This window comes from Chaetura pelagica, unplaced genomic scaffold, assembly GCF_000747805.2.
Source record: "Chaetura pelagica isolate M959 unplaced genomic scaffold, ChaPel_1.0 scaffold477, whole genome shotgun sequence".
Taxonomy (NCBI): domain Eukaryota; kingdom Metazoa; phylum Chordata; class Aves; order Apodiformes; family Apodidae; genus Chaetura; species Chaetura pelagica.
The window spans coordinates 804,297-819,566 of NW_009953956.1; the positions used below are offsets into that span (position 1 = coordinate 804,297).

General features: G+C 40.0%; 1 protein-coding gene across 1 annotated transcript in view; it reads left to right on the forward strand.

Annotated features, from left to right (window-relative positions):
- DOCK1 (dedicator of cytokinesis 1) overlaps positions 1 to 15,270 on the forward strand; it is a 298,906-nt gene that overhangs the window by 26,137 nt on the left and 257,499 nt on the right. Inside the window, exons 5-12 of the mRNA XM_010001879.1 lie at positions 1,417 to 1,472; positions 3,067 to 3,163; positions 6,818 to 6,966; positions 10,642 to 10,777; positions 11,083 to 11,240; positions 11,802 to 11,883; positions 12,315 to 12,450; positions 13,040 to 13,112. Coding sequence (XP_010000181.1) covers positions 1,417 to 1,472; positions 3,067 to 3,163; positions 6,818 to 6,966; positions 10,642 to 10,777; positions 11,083 to 11,240; positions 11,802 to 11,883; positions 12,315 to 12,450; positions 13,040 to 13,112 — 887 coding nt within the window. The remainder of the gene's footprint in view (positions 1 to 1,416; positions 1,473 to 3,066; positions 3,164 to 6,817; positions 6,967 to 10,641; positions 10,778 to 11,082; positions 11,241 to 11,801; positions 11,884 to 12,314; positions 12,451 to 13,039; positions 13,113 to 15,270) is intronic.

Below are 15,270 nucleotides of genomic sequence, written 5' to 3' on the forward strand. Positions count from 1 at the left end.
CCAAAAAAAACTCTTAAAACATGGGTGTTTTTTTTTTTTTTTTTTTTTTTTTTTTTTTAACATTTTACTTTAAAATAGTAATTAAGCAGAATTAAATGACTTCTGGTTTTGCTTCTTCTTTCACTTCAAGGAAAGCACTTACAATGTGATGTTGGCCTGCAGAGGTGCATGGTGGTCTGCATGTCTAAAAGTACAGAGCTGAGCTGTGTGGTTCATCCCACCCTTTTCCTAACCAGGCCTGTTCTGTGGCTTTTCTATTCTATTTTGATATTTTCTTTTTTTGGAAATGCACTATATTTCTTACAAACCATATTTCATGAACATGCCTTGTACATCTTAAGAAGCAAATACACATTCTTCTGGGCTTAAATTATTTCCCCATGTTGCAGCATTTGTCTGCTGCTAATTGCAGTGGGTATCTTATTATTTTTTTAACTGTGACTGAACAACACCCCTTCCACTTTCCACCCCCAGTTTCTGTAATTTTCTAAGAATACTTTTATTTTGCATTCCCAGGTCAGAAAATTTAACTCCTACTTCAAAGGGTGAGGTGGAGTAACTTAGTTTTTGCAGCTTGACTTGAATTATTTTTTTTTAATGAGCTGACAGTATTTTGGAACTATGATTTTATTTCTGGAATCTGGAGATGAATTTAAAACATTTGCTCAGAAAAGCAGTACTGGCATTTTGCAGTCTTGTCTGTTGAAGAGATTTTTGGATTGTAACACCATAAGTTGTCAGTAGAAGACCCTGCTTTATGGGTAGCCTGTGTGCTAAGGGCTGCAGTGCAGGATGTGTGCCCATGGATTTCATAGCAGGGCAGCCCAGTATGCTGCCCACACATTCTGGGTTATTTTTTAGCTGGAAACACTGGAGAAAACACTTTGGGAATGGAAGCAATATCTTATAGCGGGATAAGAAAGCTTGGTTAGATGTGAGGAAGAACAAGCAGTGGACCTGGATTCACAGGCACAATGTCATTTTGGAGTTACCTGTTAATAATGTATTTCATGCTTTCAAAAGCAAGTCTGTTTTAACTTGCATCTCTGTATAATCATCCAGGGATATGGAGAACTGTGGCAAAGTGCTTTGGCCTGGGGGAGGGGGAACACTCCTTCAGAGGGCCACCAGTGACAGGGTGTCACTGCTGTGTTCTTGGCTGTTGTGCAGCTGAGTGTAACAGAGTCTGTTTGCTAAGGTGACAGTAACACCCTCTTGAAAGAACATGTCATACAAAATGTAAAAGTATATTAAAAAAAAACAAACACCACCACAACACAACTATTCTGATGCTGGAGAGGATGTGAATGGTTCTGCAGAACTGGTGATGTGTCTTGGCATATTTTTAGGTAACAAATAAAATGTTCTATGCAACTGGTTATTTAAAAGATTTTTTCCTCTCTCCTCCTTCTCAAGGGCATATTTCCTGCCTCCTATATACACCTTAAGGAAGCAACAGTTGAAGGCAAAGGGTAAGTTTGATTTGAAAATTATTAAAATCCATTTTCCTATTTGTATCCACATAATTTCAGGGTATTATCAGATAACTTACACTTCCAGTTATTTAAGGAGGTGATGATGAAAGTGTTTCTTTTAAAAAAGATCTTCTGTTGGTAGCTCACCTCAAGTTGGAAGAGACTGTGTCATCAGCAATGCTTCTGGCTGTGTTGTCAGTATGAAACTAAATGTTTTAGCAGAATTTAATAATTTACCATTTTTCTTTATGACTTCATTACTCCTTTAACTAATAATTACCTAGATTAACTTCCTTCACTCCTGACCCCCGACCTGAGTTCTAATTTCAGTTTTCCCAATTTCTTTTACCTTCCAGTGCTTGAGTCTTTTCTGCCTGATATATTAAAAGAGGCCTTTGATATGAAATATCTTCCTTTTATGCAGGTGGAATTTAACTACTTTCTTAATTCCCTCTTCAATAAATCTTGTAGACTGGACTCCAGGCATCATTTTCTACCTTACCAAGAAGTTCTCTCAAATTGTTCGTGTTGTGGTTCTCCTGCTCTCTTGCCTGATGTGTGTAACACTTAATTGTTTGGCCTGATTTTTGTTAAAGTTCTGATCTTTATATATATACACCAGCATTGCTGGACATGCATCTAAAAGTTCATAAAATCAGTACAACAGTTTACTTACAAAACAGGAAGAAAAATCCAATCCCAAATCCCAGGAGAAAATGTGGACTGAAATTGATAATTAGGCAGGTATGAAATGGTGTGAAGCAGGATAAAATACTTTGTGCCCGATTTATTTTTATACACTGTTAAATATGCAAATGATAAAGCTGCTAATCATGAGATTGCTGAGTAACGACATCTTTCTTGCTGATTACAGCTCTGCCTTTAAGTGCCCTACTGCTGGAATATTAAAAGATCTAGCTGTTGTTTTTACTTCCATGGCACATAGTTTTAAAACAAGTCATCCAGAAACTTAATGGGAATGACTTGTGTGCTTCATTTTTCTTTGCAAGACCAGTGTCCTGAAAATCAATAAGCATTAGTATCGTGGCATTGTAGGTTGTGCCTATCTGCCTTTCATCTTGTGAAATTCAGATCTCAGCAACAAATGGTGTGGTATGTGTTGGTGTCCTTGTCTTGTGAGTATAAAAATGAGAGGGGAAGGGAAAAAAGGCTGAGGTCAATGTCCTAGGCTCAGCCCACCTAAGTACCCTTTACATCACCTGGCTGTGCTGGTGATAATCTGATTATACATTCTTTCTAACTTACAAATGCATAATAAGTTCTTTGCTGTCGTTAGTGAGTCGTCTTAGAATCATAGAATCATTGAGGTTGGAAGGGGCCTTAAAGATCATCAAGGTCCAACCCCCCTGCCATGAGCAGGGAACCACTAGACCAAGTTGCACAAAACCTCATCCAACCTGCCTTAAAAACCTCCAGGGATGGAGCATCAACAACCTCCCCCGGGTCTGGTTTCTCACCACCCTTAGAGCCAAGAATTTATTGGGAAATGGACAGTTCCTTCTTAGAAATGCTTCTGCCATCCAAACAAAACTAACGCTCAATCCAACCTTCTTTTCCCCCTTCTTTTAAGACAACATGAAACCGTGATACCCAATGAACTGCCCCTGATCCAGGAGGTCACCACAACGCTGCGGGAATGGTCCATCATCTGGCGGCAGTTGTACGTGGTGAGTATCAGTGCAGGGCAACGTGCAGCAGGACATGGGTTGTGAGAAGAGGGATGCTGTGAAGGGTATGAAAGAACTACTAGTGACATGTCACTTCTGTTTCTCTTTCTAAAGGCCCTTTTTAATGCTGAAAATCTACTTAGTATCATCTGTGTTAAGGCACAAATCTCAACTGTGTTTCTTATGGATGTTTTCTCAAATACTATTTCTTTTTTACCTGTATCTAGCAACAAGTTGTTAAGCAACCATGCCCTTGTTTCATGGGGCATTGTTATACACTGTACATTGGATTTTTAAGATACCTACTTTGTAAGATACCTACCTTCTTCAGCTGTGCTGAAGAAAATGGTTTTGAGAGAAGTTCTTGAGGCTGTTGATCTGTGTTAAGGAAAAAACAGAATATCTGATGTTGAATTTGTGGATGTAAACTTAAACCTTTGAAAAAATCATCAGTCTGTTCTCTTTACCTCTCAGTGTTCTTGTACTTGAAGTTGATCCGAGTTTATCCTGACCTTAAGTGACATGCCTGATTTACAAGTACATAAGAATATATTCCTGTAGATTTATAGTGATAAGCACTTGCATTGATAATCAGATGGGGTAATAGAAAAATTAGAGGTTTAATGTGATGTAGACTAGAGAGGGCATGTGTTGAGGAGCAAGGAAGAAGCTGACAGGCAGAGAAGCCAACTAGAGAGGGGACTGACAACAGCTTTGCCTGTGTTTCCACTGCAATGTGCTGCTGAGGGCAGTGAGGATTTCTTTTTGACCCTGATGTCACTGTCTTGACACTCCAGAAGGGAGAGCCACCCCCAGGATGACCCAGACAGGCTGGAGGAGTGGGCTAGCAGGAACCCTATGAAGTTCAGTGGGGAGGAGTGTAAGGTCTTGTACCTGGGAACACATAACTCAGGAGTGCACTGGGGTGCACCTGGCTGGAGAGCAGCCCTGTGGAATGGGACCTGAGCACCCTGTGTGCTGCAGGGCAAAGAAACCAGCAGGATGCTGGGCTGCATCAACAAAGGCATCACCAGCAGAGATCAAGAAATTGTCATCCTGCTCTGCTCAGCACTTGTCAGACCACACCTGGAGTATTGCCTTCAGATCTGGTCCCCACTCTAAAAAAGGGATGAGATAGGCTGGAAAGGCTCCAGAGGAGGGCCATAAGGATGATCAGAGGGCTGGAGGACCTGCCGTATGAGGAGAGTGAGAAAACTGGGTTTGTTCAGCCTTGAGGAAAAAAAGGCTTAGGGGAAATCTTATTATAATGTCCCAGTACTTAAAGGGTGGCTACCAAGAAGATGGAGACTCCGTCTTTGCAAGGAGTCACGTGGAAAAGACAAGAGGTGATGGACTCAAGTTGTTCCTGGGGAGATTCCAGTTGGACACAAAAGCTAAATTTTTCATCATGAGGACAGTCCAACACTGGAATAGTCTCCCAAGGGAAGTGGTAGATTCCACCACATTGGGCAGTTCTAAGTCTCAGCTGGACAGGGTGCTGAGCCACCTCATATCAACTATAGTATTACCTACAAAGGTTGGGCCAGATGATCTTTGAGGTTCCTTCCAACCTGGAATTCTGTGATTCTATGGTTATCCTGAGTCTGAAATCTGATCCTGCTTCATGTCAGAGAAATTCTAGTTGCAGGAGTGCAGAATACTTGGTTGTGATGCACATAGGATAAGGAAGGAGGAATAGCAGGAGAAAGAGAAGGCTTTTTTACGAAGGCTTGTGTGTGCTTTTTGTAGCAGTAACTTTCAGGAAATTATAGAATTCTCCTGGTCTAGGAATCACTTGTTTGAACTGCATCTCATTTGTCATGCATTGCCTTCCCTGAAGGCACACGAACAGGCAAACAAGACCACAGGGCTTTCCTGACAGCTTTGAATTCAAGAGCAGGCAATGTGTGATGCTACCAGTGGCCTCAACTCAGGGCTCTGGTCCCTGTTACAGCTTAGCTCTGAGTAGATAGAACCTTGAATGAGTTTGTTTATCCGTGAGATTAATTTCATACCATCAACTGCCAAACAGCATTGGTACACTGGGATTGCCTTGCCAAGAGAGACTTGGTTTACTGGAGCTGTTTTCAAACTGGTCAGTCTGCAGACTAGGGAGGTATTCCATGTTGTCCATATCTTGCCTATCAAAAGTCATTAAAGAACCACATTTATGCCTTTATTCAGTTTGTACTTTCTGCTGGAATAGGTATTTAGTTTTGATTTGCAGATGGCAGAGGACACGGTGTGTCCTTCATCTCTGTAGTTTGATTGTCTGCAGCATCCAAAGTCATGAACCTCTTTCCAATTTGGATCTGTCTGTGTTTAGCTTCCAGCCACATGTGCCTGTTGTGTCTTTCTGTGCTACATTAAAGAGCTTTTAATAATGGGTATTTTCTCTCTGTGAAGATTCTCACACTATAATCAAGTCAGCTTTTTGATAATCTGAACAGACTGAAAGCTTAAAGTTTCACAGATATTTTTTCCCAGTCTGTGAGTCATGGTACCCTTTTCCTGCACCTTCTGCAGGTTTTTGGTTGTCTGTTATATCAAGCAAAGAATTTTACTTGAATTATTTAATTATTCCAGTGCTTTTCATTCAAAAAGGCCTGGGTGTAGCCTGGATGAAAGATAGCTTTGTGTAGCCTGAATAATTCATCAATGTAGGGTGTTTAGAAAGGTGTATTCTTTTGAAGAGCATATTGAACTAATGGTTTAGGTTTTGAGGGTTATGAAGACAGTGAGAGGCTGCTTCTGGGTTAGATCAAAGCATTCAGGGCTTCTGTGTCCTCTTTATCTTGGATGTTACCTTTCACAAGAGAAAACAAGGCCTTTGTTCTGTTCAGTTTGTGCTAAGCTTGAGTGTGTGCCCTGTCCACAGCTTAAACCTTCTGTTTTGTGGTTGAAGATTTGATCTTTAGTCTCTGAATGCAAGTGCATGTGGACATGCATATAGAAGATGCTCTGGAAAAGCATCTTCTTTCATAGGAGGTCTGGAGTTCTGTCTTCCCCTGCCCTAGCTCAGCTGAGTGCTGCCAAGGGGAGTGTGTGTGCTGCTGTGCCCTGTTCAGCAGCTGCAGCCCCAGCTCCTGTAAACAATGAAGGTTTTCAACTTCCTAGAAGGTTTATTGCTTTCCTGGCTTTTCATTTCCCTTCCTGTGTTACCTGTGGCCTTGTAAGATATGGATGTGCTTGGCTTTGCACACAGAGGAGTTTGAAAGTGTTATTCTGAAGGTTTAAGTGTGGGGGGAAAGGATTCTGTGCTGCAGATGGAGTATTGCAGAGCTCGAGCCTCTTGCTGTTAAATGCACCATTTTTAGTCCCGTTCTACTCAGTACAGGGGGTTATTGAATGAAGTCACCCTGTGAGCCATGAAGAGAGTATCTTTCCCTTGAATTGTCCATTCTGAAAACAGCAGGACCTGGGTTTTAAGGAAACAAACTCAAGCGTTTACACTTATTTACATACGTAAAGCAGAGTGTAAGACTCCGTGTTCAGTATTCTGTGCTACAGAACAGCTTCTATTTTAGAGCTAACTGTAGATTCTTACTCTCTATCTGGGAATTCCTGTTGTACAATTTTAGTTTGTTATATGTATTTAAAAGCTGCTCAGGAGACTTCAGAGCTAACTGTTCCCCATCTTTTTCCTCCCAACAGCAGGATAACAGGGATATGTTTCGCAGCGTGCGGCACATGATCTATGATCTGATTGAGTGGAGATCTCAAATACTCTCTGGGACCCTACCCCAAGATGAGCTCAAAGAACTGAAGAAGAAAGTGACTGCCAAAATTGATTATGGCAACAGGTTTGTGAACAATGTTTTTTTAAGTGTACCTGCTTAAAACCAAATCAGCTGGTGTGATACATATTAGCTGTAGATGACTGTTTGTAGGATTTTTATTCCTCTGTTTATGGAGATGTAATAGTGTATCAACAGTCCTGTTGTAGCAAGATGAAGAATGAAGTTGATACAGCCTCTTTATAATACAAATTACAAGATGTAACCTGGGATCCATATGTAATTCTCTCACTTGCTTGATGCTGTTATCAGCTTGATACTGCTATGAAGTTGTAACTCATAAGGTCAGTTGAAAACTGCAAGTATTGTCTGCAATCAAAGTAGGATTTAAACTCTGCTTGCTTTGGAAGCATAGACAGTTACTGCCTTCTCAACACCACCAGCTGTGTGTGCCCTCAAGTCACTTCACTGTAATATGATGTTGAAGGATTTGGCTCAAAAGCAGAGTTTAGCTCATTGTTCCTCTGCTTATGTAGTATCCAGCTTGTACCTGAAGGTTAACAGATACTTTCTTATATTAAATCTGACTGTTTAACAGAAGAGAATGGAGATGGGGAAGGAAATATCTACCATAAAAAGCTATCTAGGTTGCATATGTTGGATACTATTATTATTAACTCTTTGTTAAACAGTGGTCTGGGTGTAAGCAAATTTTCTAAAGTGCAGATTTTGAGTTACAAATTGTCTATGTAGTTACTACTTTCTGTTTTGGTTGAAAATGAGAGCCCATCTCACTCCTTGATCAGGAAATGATTTGAAGCAGTGTTTTGAATACTGAGAGACAGTGCACCTGGGGACTGGCAAAGTTTTCAGCAGCCAGCCTTTAAGTCCTTTGTGATGTAAATAACTCCTCAGATTTCAGCTCTTGGTGTTTTATTCCTTAAGGACTGCCAAATTTGCACTATTTCTGTTCATGTACTTTAGCAGCAAAAGCTGTGATTTAAAAAAATAATTAAAAATAATCATCAGTAACTGCATTCAGTCGGTAATTAGCATTTATAATTCAAGATATGAAATGTTGTACCTCAGCAGACAATTAACCAGATGTTGTTGATATTTGTTTGGCTACTGTATTTTACCATCTGGCTTAAGGAGTTGGTTAAAGTTACTCTGAATAACCTCCAGATGCTCAGCCTTCAAATACAATGGAACATCTTGTGCTGTGCTCTATATTCGTAACATTCTGATGGACTAATTAAGTGATCAGAACATTCTCTGTGGAGTGCAGGAGGGAAGTGAATTGGAACTTCTGAGTAAATACTCACAACTGAAAGATACCATATGTTTCTAATGCAGTCATACATTCACTTTTGTCTAAAATAAGCACAAATGATTATTTCAATATCCAGACAGAATGAATTCATTATGCTTTTCATAAATGTTTTCTGATCTAATCATATACTAACTTTTCCTGGTTTGTGAAGTACTGATTTGTAAATAAGATTATTTTTTTCTATAAATAAAAACAACAGTTTCACTGCATGTTGTCAAAAATATCTGAGGAAGTAAAATACAAATTCATGAGACCTTTTTTTTTTTTAGTGCTTTTCTGAAATTGGGTCAGGTAATTGTGTTGTGAAAATGTGTTTATTTTTATTCAGCTGCAAAAAATCTGTAACTGGGGCACTTGGGGAAAAAATGTCAGTGTTTTTCCAAGCATCATTTGCAAGTTAAAGGATAAAACAAAAGAAGTTGAATCAAAGGAGTGTTTACTTCTATGTATTTGACAGTCTGTGCAAAGGTTCCTATCCTGCTGGTGTGTATCAGGCTGAGTGATGGATCTTTTCCCCTGCAGAAGGACTCTGCTGGTGGTTATGATACAAATACAATGGAACATCTTGTGCTGTGCTCTATATTCGTAACATTCTGATGGACTAATTAAGTGATCAGAACATTCTCTGTGGAGTGCAGGAGGGAAGTGAATTGGAACTTCTGAGTAAATACTCACAACTGAAAGATACCATATGTTTCTAATGCAGTCATACATTCACTTTTGTCTAAAATAAGCACAAATGATTATTTCAATATCCAGACAGAATGAATTCATTATGTGTTTCATAAATGTTTTCTGATCTAATCATATACTAACTTTTCCTGGTTTGTGAAGTACTGATTTGTAAATAAGATTATTTTTTTCTATAAATAAAAACAACAGTTTCACTGCATGTTTCAGGTAATTGTGTTGTGAAAATGTGTTTATTTTTATTCAGCTGCAAAAAATCTGTAACTGGGGCACTTGGGGAAAAAATGTCAGTGTTTTTCCAAGCATCATTTGCAAGTTAAAGGATAAAACAAAAGAAGTTGAATCAAAGGAGTGTTTACTTCTATGTATTTGACAGTCTGTGCAAAGGTTCCTATCCTGCTGGTGTGTATCAGGCTGAGTGATGGATCTTTTCCCCTGCAGAAGGACTCTGCTGGTGGTTATGATACAAGTGGTCAGTGGATGCATCTGCTGCTGTGGCTGCTGTCTAGGAAACAGTAGTAGGGAGGAGCAATAAGACTTTGCCTGCTTTCCTGTTTGGTTTCAGTGCTGAAACCATTTTTTTCACTGGAAAATTAATCTGGGAGGTTGGTGTTCCAGAGGTGCTTAACAGACCTTTAACATGACTTAGGCCAGTTCCAGAGTATATTTTAGGAGATATTTGCTAATAAGCTGCTGCCTGCATGAGTGATTTTTGACCACCTTTGAATTAAGGCAGTGCAGTTAATTGGCTGTGTTTAACACCCCCAGGTTTCCTTCTTGTCAGGGAAGAGTGAGGAGTGATGCTCTAAGTACATTAAACACATCTTCATCTGCCACAGCTCCTCTTCTTTTCAAGTCCTTGTGGGTTATGTCTGAGGGGGACTTTATTCTCAGATAAACCACAGACCTCTGTGTGGCTTATTAGACTCTTCAGGTTTGGTTTCAGCTTATTGATAAACATATTTCAAAACCAAAGTTACCGCAGCCTCATCATGAGAAGTGACTGCAGAGGGAGAAGAAAATAAGGGCTATGTGTATAGAAACAGAGGTGAGGTGATCAGCCTTAGGGCACATGGGTAGAGACATGCAGATCAACATAGACCTGATGTTTTAATCCTTGGTTCTGCTGCCAACACTGTAATAACATGGAAAAATGTGAAAAATCTTGCCTAAGACTGGATTTGATTATAGCAGCAACCTTCCTCTCTACAGAAGGTAATAATGGACCTTAGCACTTTGCTGACAGAAATCTGGCTGCTGCTTTAAATAAAGGGAAACAATTTCTGCCTTCTTGTGTCCTGTAGGTTTCTGCTAAAACGTGGATATGGTTTGGAGGAGAATGTGGAGTGGGACAAAATGAACTGACCAGTTTGCATGTGGTGTGACTGTAGTGGTTGGTTGTTCAAACTGTCAGATGAATCAGAGGATGAGATGGTCTCTTGCAAATTTAGTTGTTTAAGAAATTACTTCCCCAGCTGTTCTGCTATTTAATTTACATTGATTCTTTCTGTGCTGTGGGAAAAAGAGACTTCCAGCCAGGGATGGTTATCTCTGGGTTGTGTCTGGTGACATGTTAAATTGTTTGATCGTGATCAAATAATCCTTTTTCATCATATGTCAGGTGTACATGACTTTGATGTTAAACACTTGGCAGGTGTTCTTTAAGCACTTATATGAGCACTGTGAATTCACAAGTATGTTGTTTTTTATTTGTGTAGAATTCTTGATTTAGATCTGGTCGTTAGAGATGAAGATGGCAACATTTTGGACCCAGAGCAGACCAGCACCATCAGTCTTTTCAGGGCACATGAAATTGCTTCTAAGCAAGTTGAAGAGAGGCTACAGGAAGAAAAAGTAAGATGTACTGTGGCTTTTCTGTGGGAGACATAAAACTTTTAACTAACCAGGTGACTGTTATTTTTAGCATTGGTAATGAAGAATTGGATATGTTTATGAAGAATTACTAGGCTTAAACATTTGGTAAGAAATTGTATGTCTTAAGCAATCTGTTGGAAATCCTAATATAAACAAAGATCACTGGAGTTAGAGACTTGACAGAAAACCCCTCTTCTATGTGAGAGCTTTTAGGAAAGTTTGATAGTGGTTGGATATTTGCTAGGCAAAGTTAAATTGAAGTTTTTTCTGTTCTTGAATTCCAGTCTCAGAAGCAGAATATCGATATCAACAGACAAGCTAAGTTTGCTGCCACTCCTTCATTTGCTTTATTTGTAAATTTAAAAAACGTAGTCTGTAAAATAGGAGAAGATGCTGAAGTCCTGATGTCTCTCTATGATCCACTGGAATCAAAATTCATCAGGTTGGTTTACTCTTGAGTGTACTCCCTGATTTGTGCTTGCTCAAAGTAGAGAGGTAGTTTTGCAGGATGAGAGGGTTTATGGAAGTTAAATTCCTGTGAAGTGCTTAGGACAGGATCACCTGGGAAGCAGCAGTGCAGCAGCTCTTGGTCATGGTCTGCACAGCATCAGGGAAGTCCCTTCACCTTGGGAACATTTCAGGGCTGATTTGTTCTTTATCCTGCTGTGCCTGTGGCTCCCAAAGGGCAGAGTCTAAGTGAGACGTGAACAGCCCTGCAAGGCTGTGTGCCTTGACACAGCCTTGGCTCTGAATCTGGGAGTTGGATGTCTCCATCCCATGCTTCCTTAAACAAGTTCTTGCACTTTGCTCCTGAGGGACTGCTTTCTTTTGTAAACTATATACACCAAGGGTATAGATCAGCTTTCCACTAAATAAGCATTATTTTTTTTAGGATAAGTAGCTTGGGTTTAAAATAGTTTTCTGCAAATTCTGAAGTTGCTTTCACATGCTTATGTTAAAGGAAGCCTTTGAAACAAATAGTCCTCAATTATTGTTCTTTCAGTGAAAACTACTTGGTGCGTTGGTCAAGCTGTGGACTCCCCAAAGACATAGACAGATTGCATAACCTTCGAGCAGTATTCACTGTAAGTGTGGGCACTGGTTCAGCTGGCAGGTCCTTAAGCAGTTGTTCCACAGCTTGTGAGTAACTGAGGAATGTGATGATGTTCATGCAAACAGTGTGAAGTTACCTCTGCAGGTGGTGATCCTGAGGAAGGCTCATGTAGGATGTTTCTCATATGTGGCTACCAGATATTCTTGACACGTGGCTAAACCAAAGTTGGTCTTTGAAGTTATAAGTTACTAGAAATGATTTGGCCTCCTAAGAAATTAATTTATATGGAAGTCAAGACTTTTAAATGCTGTTACAAAAACTCCTTCACTCTGAGAACGATTTGGCCTGGTGCTCGAGACTGGCATGGCAAGGGTGTGTTCTGAGGAGCCAGCCTTCTGCCTACTAAAAAGGGACTTGATATTCAATTAGTGTAAAGTAACCCAAAGAAATGACTGTTTCTAGGACCTGGGCAGCAAAGACCTGAAAAGAGAGAAAATCAGTTTCGTGTGTCAGATTGTGCGAGTGGGCAGGATGGAGCTGAGGGACAACAACACCAGGAAGCTGACCTCGGGGCTGCGGCGCCCCTTTGGAGTAGCAGGTAACTCTGTGCCCTGGCACTCTCTAGGTCGAGTTAGGTCCTGGCATAGCAAGTTGGGTGTGTGAAACTCCCACGGAGCTGTGTAACTCGGAATTGCTCCTGGGTCCAGGTGAATTGGATTGCTGTGTTGTAGACTTCACTGCAGCTTTCGGGACTCACATTTTGCCTGGCGGTGCCAAAGGTTATTTGCAAGGTGATGATATTCTACAGGAAAAATCTGGAGTTGCACAGTTGATAACTCCATCCCCCTTCTGAGTCGTCATTGCCTCCCGTATCCCACTGATTGGTTCCCCAGTCCCTTAGCTTGGATGGCAGGAAAAAAAATTTAATGAGAAACTGGTCAAGCATTGGAATGAGCTGCCCAGGGAGGTGGTGGAGTCACCATCCTTGGAGGTGTTGAAAACACTTGCAGATATAGCACTTGGGGCTATGGTTTAGTTGGCATGGTGGTGTTGGGTTGATGGTTGGACTTGATGATCTTAGAGGTCTTTTCCAACCTTAATGATGGGATTCTATGATTCTAGCATTCCCTCAGTACCCCCTTCCCATGTTGATCACTTCATTCAGCACACTTTGTTTTTCTTTTCAGTAATGGATGTTACTGACATAATTAATGGCAAGGTGGACGATGAGGACAAGCAGCACTTCATCCCATTTCAGCCGTAAGTAGGGAACAGCTTAAAGAACAAGCAGAAGTTGAATGAATTAAGATTTTAGCTTTCATTTGAAAAAAGAATAAACCAAACAAAAAAACCCACAAACATTTTAAACTTTTGGAAGAATCTTCTGTAGATATTCTGAAGTTCAACTTATTTCAGTGTGTTATTTTATCTTGAGTAGTACTTAGATTTTTTTTCCAGATAATTTCCCTTAAATTATAATAGTGATAACCCCAGACACTTCTTTTTTTCATGTCTTGAGATTAAGGCAAGCATTCCCAGGTTTGCAGTCTTGTTTACTTTTTCTTTCAAGATGTCAGGGTGCTAAGGTGTAAGGGGTGAAATGCTTAAAATCAGAACATTGCTGGTTTTGCTCTGCCTGAGGTTAATCAAGACCAGCAGTGTTGCCAACATCCCCTGCAGGTGACTTCTATGAAATTAGTAAAAGATAATATTTATCTTCATTTTGGTCGCAGGTATAACACTGTAACCAGAGTACTAACAAAAGCTGGGAATTTAAAGGATGGCTTCATAAACCTCCTGCAATATCATTTTATAATTCAGCTTTATCACATGCGTTGTAGCAGAAACCTTAAGTATTTTGGTTGGATGATAAGGGAGAAGATGTTGCTGCTGCACATACCTGTTTGAGCTGGTTCCCAGCATCAAGGAGACCAGTCTCCTACCTGGATTTGGTCTTATTTTTAGTCACCTAAAGCTGCAAACCTTCCCACAGTGACTCTAAGGTTGCTGACATGGAGTTTGACAGATACTATTTTGAAGTAATTAAATCAGCTAATAGCAAATATGGAGTTGATATCCTTTAAAGTATGGACATACATGAATTTTAAGATACTATCAAAGATGATTTTTGACTTCAAGCCACAAAATCATATTAAGAAAAATGGGTTTAATGGCCTGAATTCTTGTGAATGTGTTTGTAGGAAGAGCTTTTAGCAGTAAAAGCTTATTAACAGAAAGAATGTGTGGCAAATACTATGGTCTGTCCATAGTTCACAGAGGCCTTTTTTTTTTATTCCATGAAGTGGATAAAGGTAGAAAGGATAAGTCAAATAAAGGTGCATAAAATCTGAAAGCTTAGTTTTCCCATTGTGTGCAGTGTTAAGACTGCCATCTCTTCAAAACCACAAACTGTACTTCTTTAGCCAAATTCCTTGGTTAATCTGCTAATGGATATTCAGAGGGTGTTGATAATATATATTTTTTAAAAAAGCTTAAATAATCTAATCTCCAATTCACTTTATTTTGGAAAATAGACTTAATTCAGGAAGCCCCTGTGGTTTGAAAAGGTAGGGCTCTTGAGAGGGCTGCAAGGTCTGGAGGTGCTCCAGGGAGTGGCTGATCAGTTTTGCTGCATGTAGCAGGGTAGGGTGTTCATGTGAAAATCAGAAATACGATTCAGTTTTTCTACTAGAACAGGGTTTTTTTAGGCAAGGGTGCATTCATGGTAGGTTCATTGTGTTGTAAACAATAGCAAGCTTATTTTTCAGTGAGTGTGGAAGGATGCAGTGAAAATGAATCTTTGTGCATCAAAGTGGATGCTAATGGAACATCTAGGTTTCTGCTCCATTAACACTGATTTATTCTTTCTGTACACACAGATCAGCTTTTGGAAAAACTGTACAGTGTGATTTATATATTTTTTTTTCTGCCTAAATTAAAACATTCCTCTGAAGAAGTGTATTGCAAACAATATGAACAATTGGGAAACGGGCAATGAATACTGGTGTCATTATTTCCAACATAGGCTTAAGCTCTATACCTGAGCCACATTTTTCTTCTCATTCCATGCTTTTGCTTCTGTTGTGCCACATGCAGTTCTGTTCCCACATCTTTGTGTTTGTGTTCATTCACTAGTCACCAGCACAATGGCTGTCAAAAGCACTTGGCAAGTTGACTTGAAATGACACTTAATGCTGCTGTTTATTTATAATTTCCATCTCTTCATTCCTTCATCAAGTTTAACAGAACGTTGGGATTATCTGCCTCTCTCCTGTGCCATTTCTGTGAGGTTGGCGGTAGCTTTTGCTTCAGGTGGGATGCGCTGCTGCTTCACCTGTAGAGTGACAGGAGGTGTTGCAGGGCCAGTCTGCTCTATATATTAAAGAGAAAACTGCCCGTGTGGGTTTTCACTGCTTAG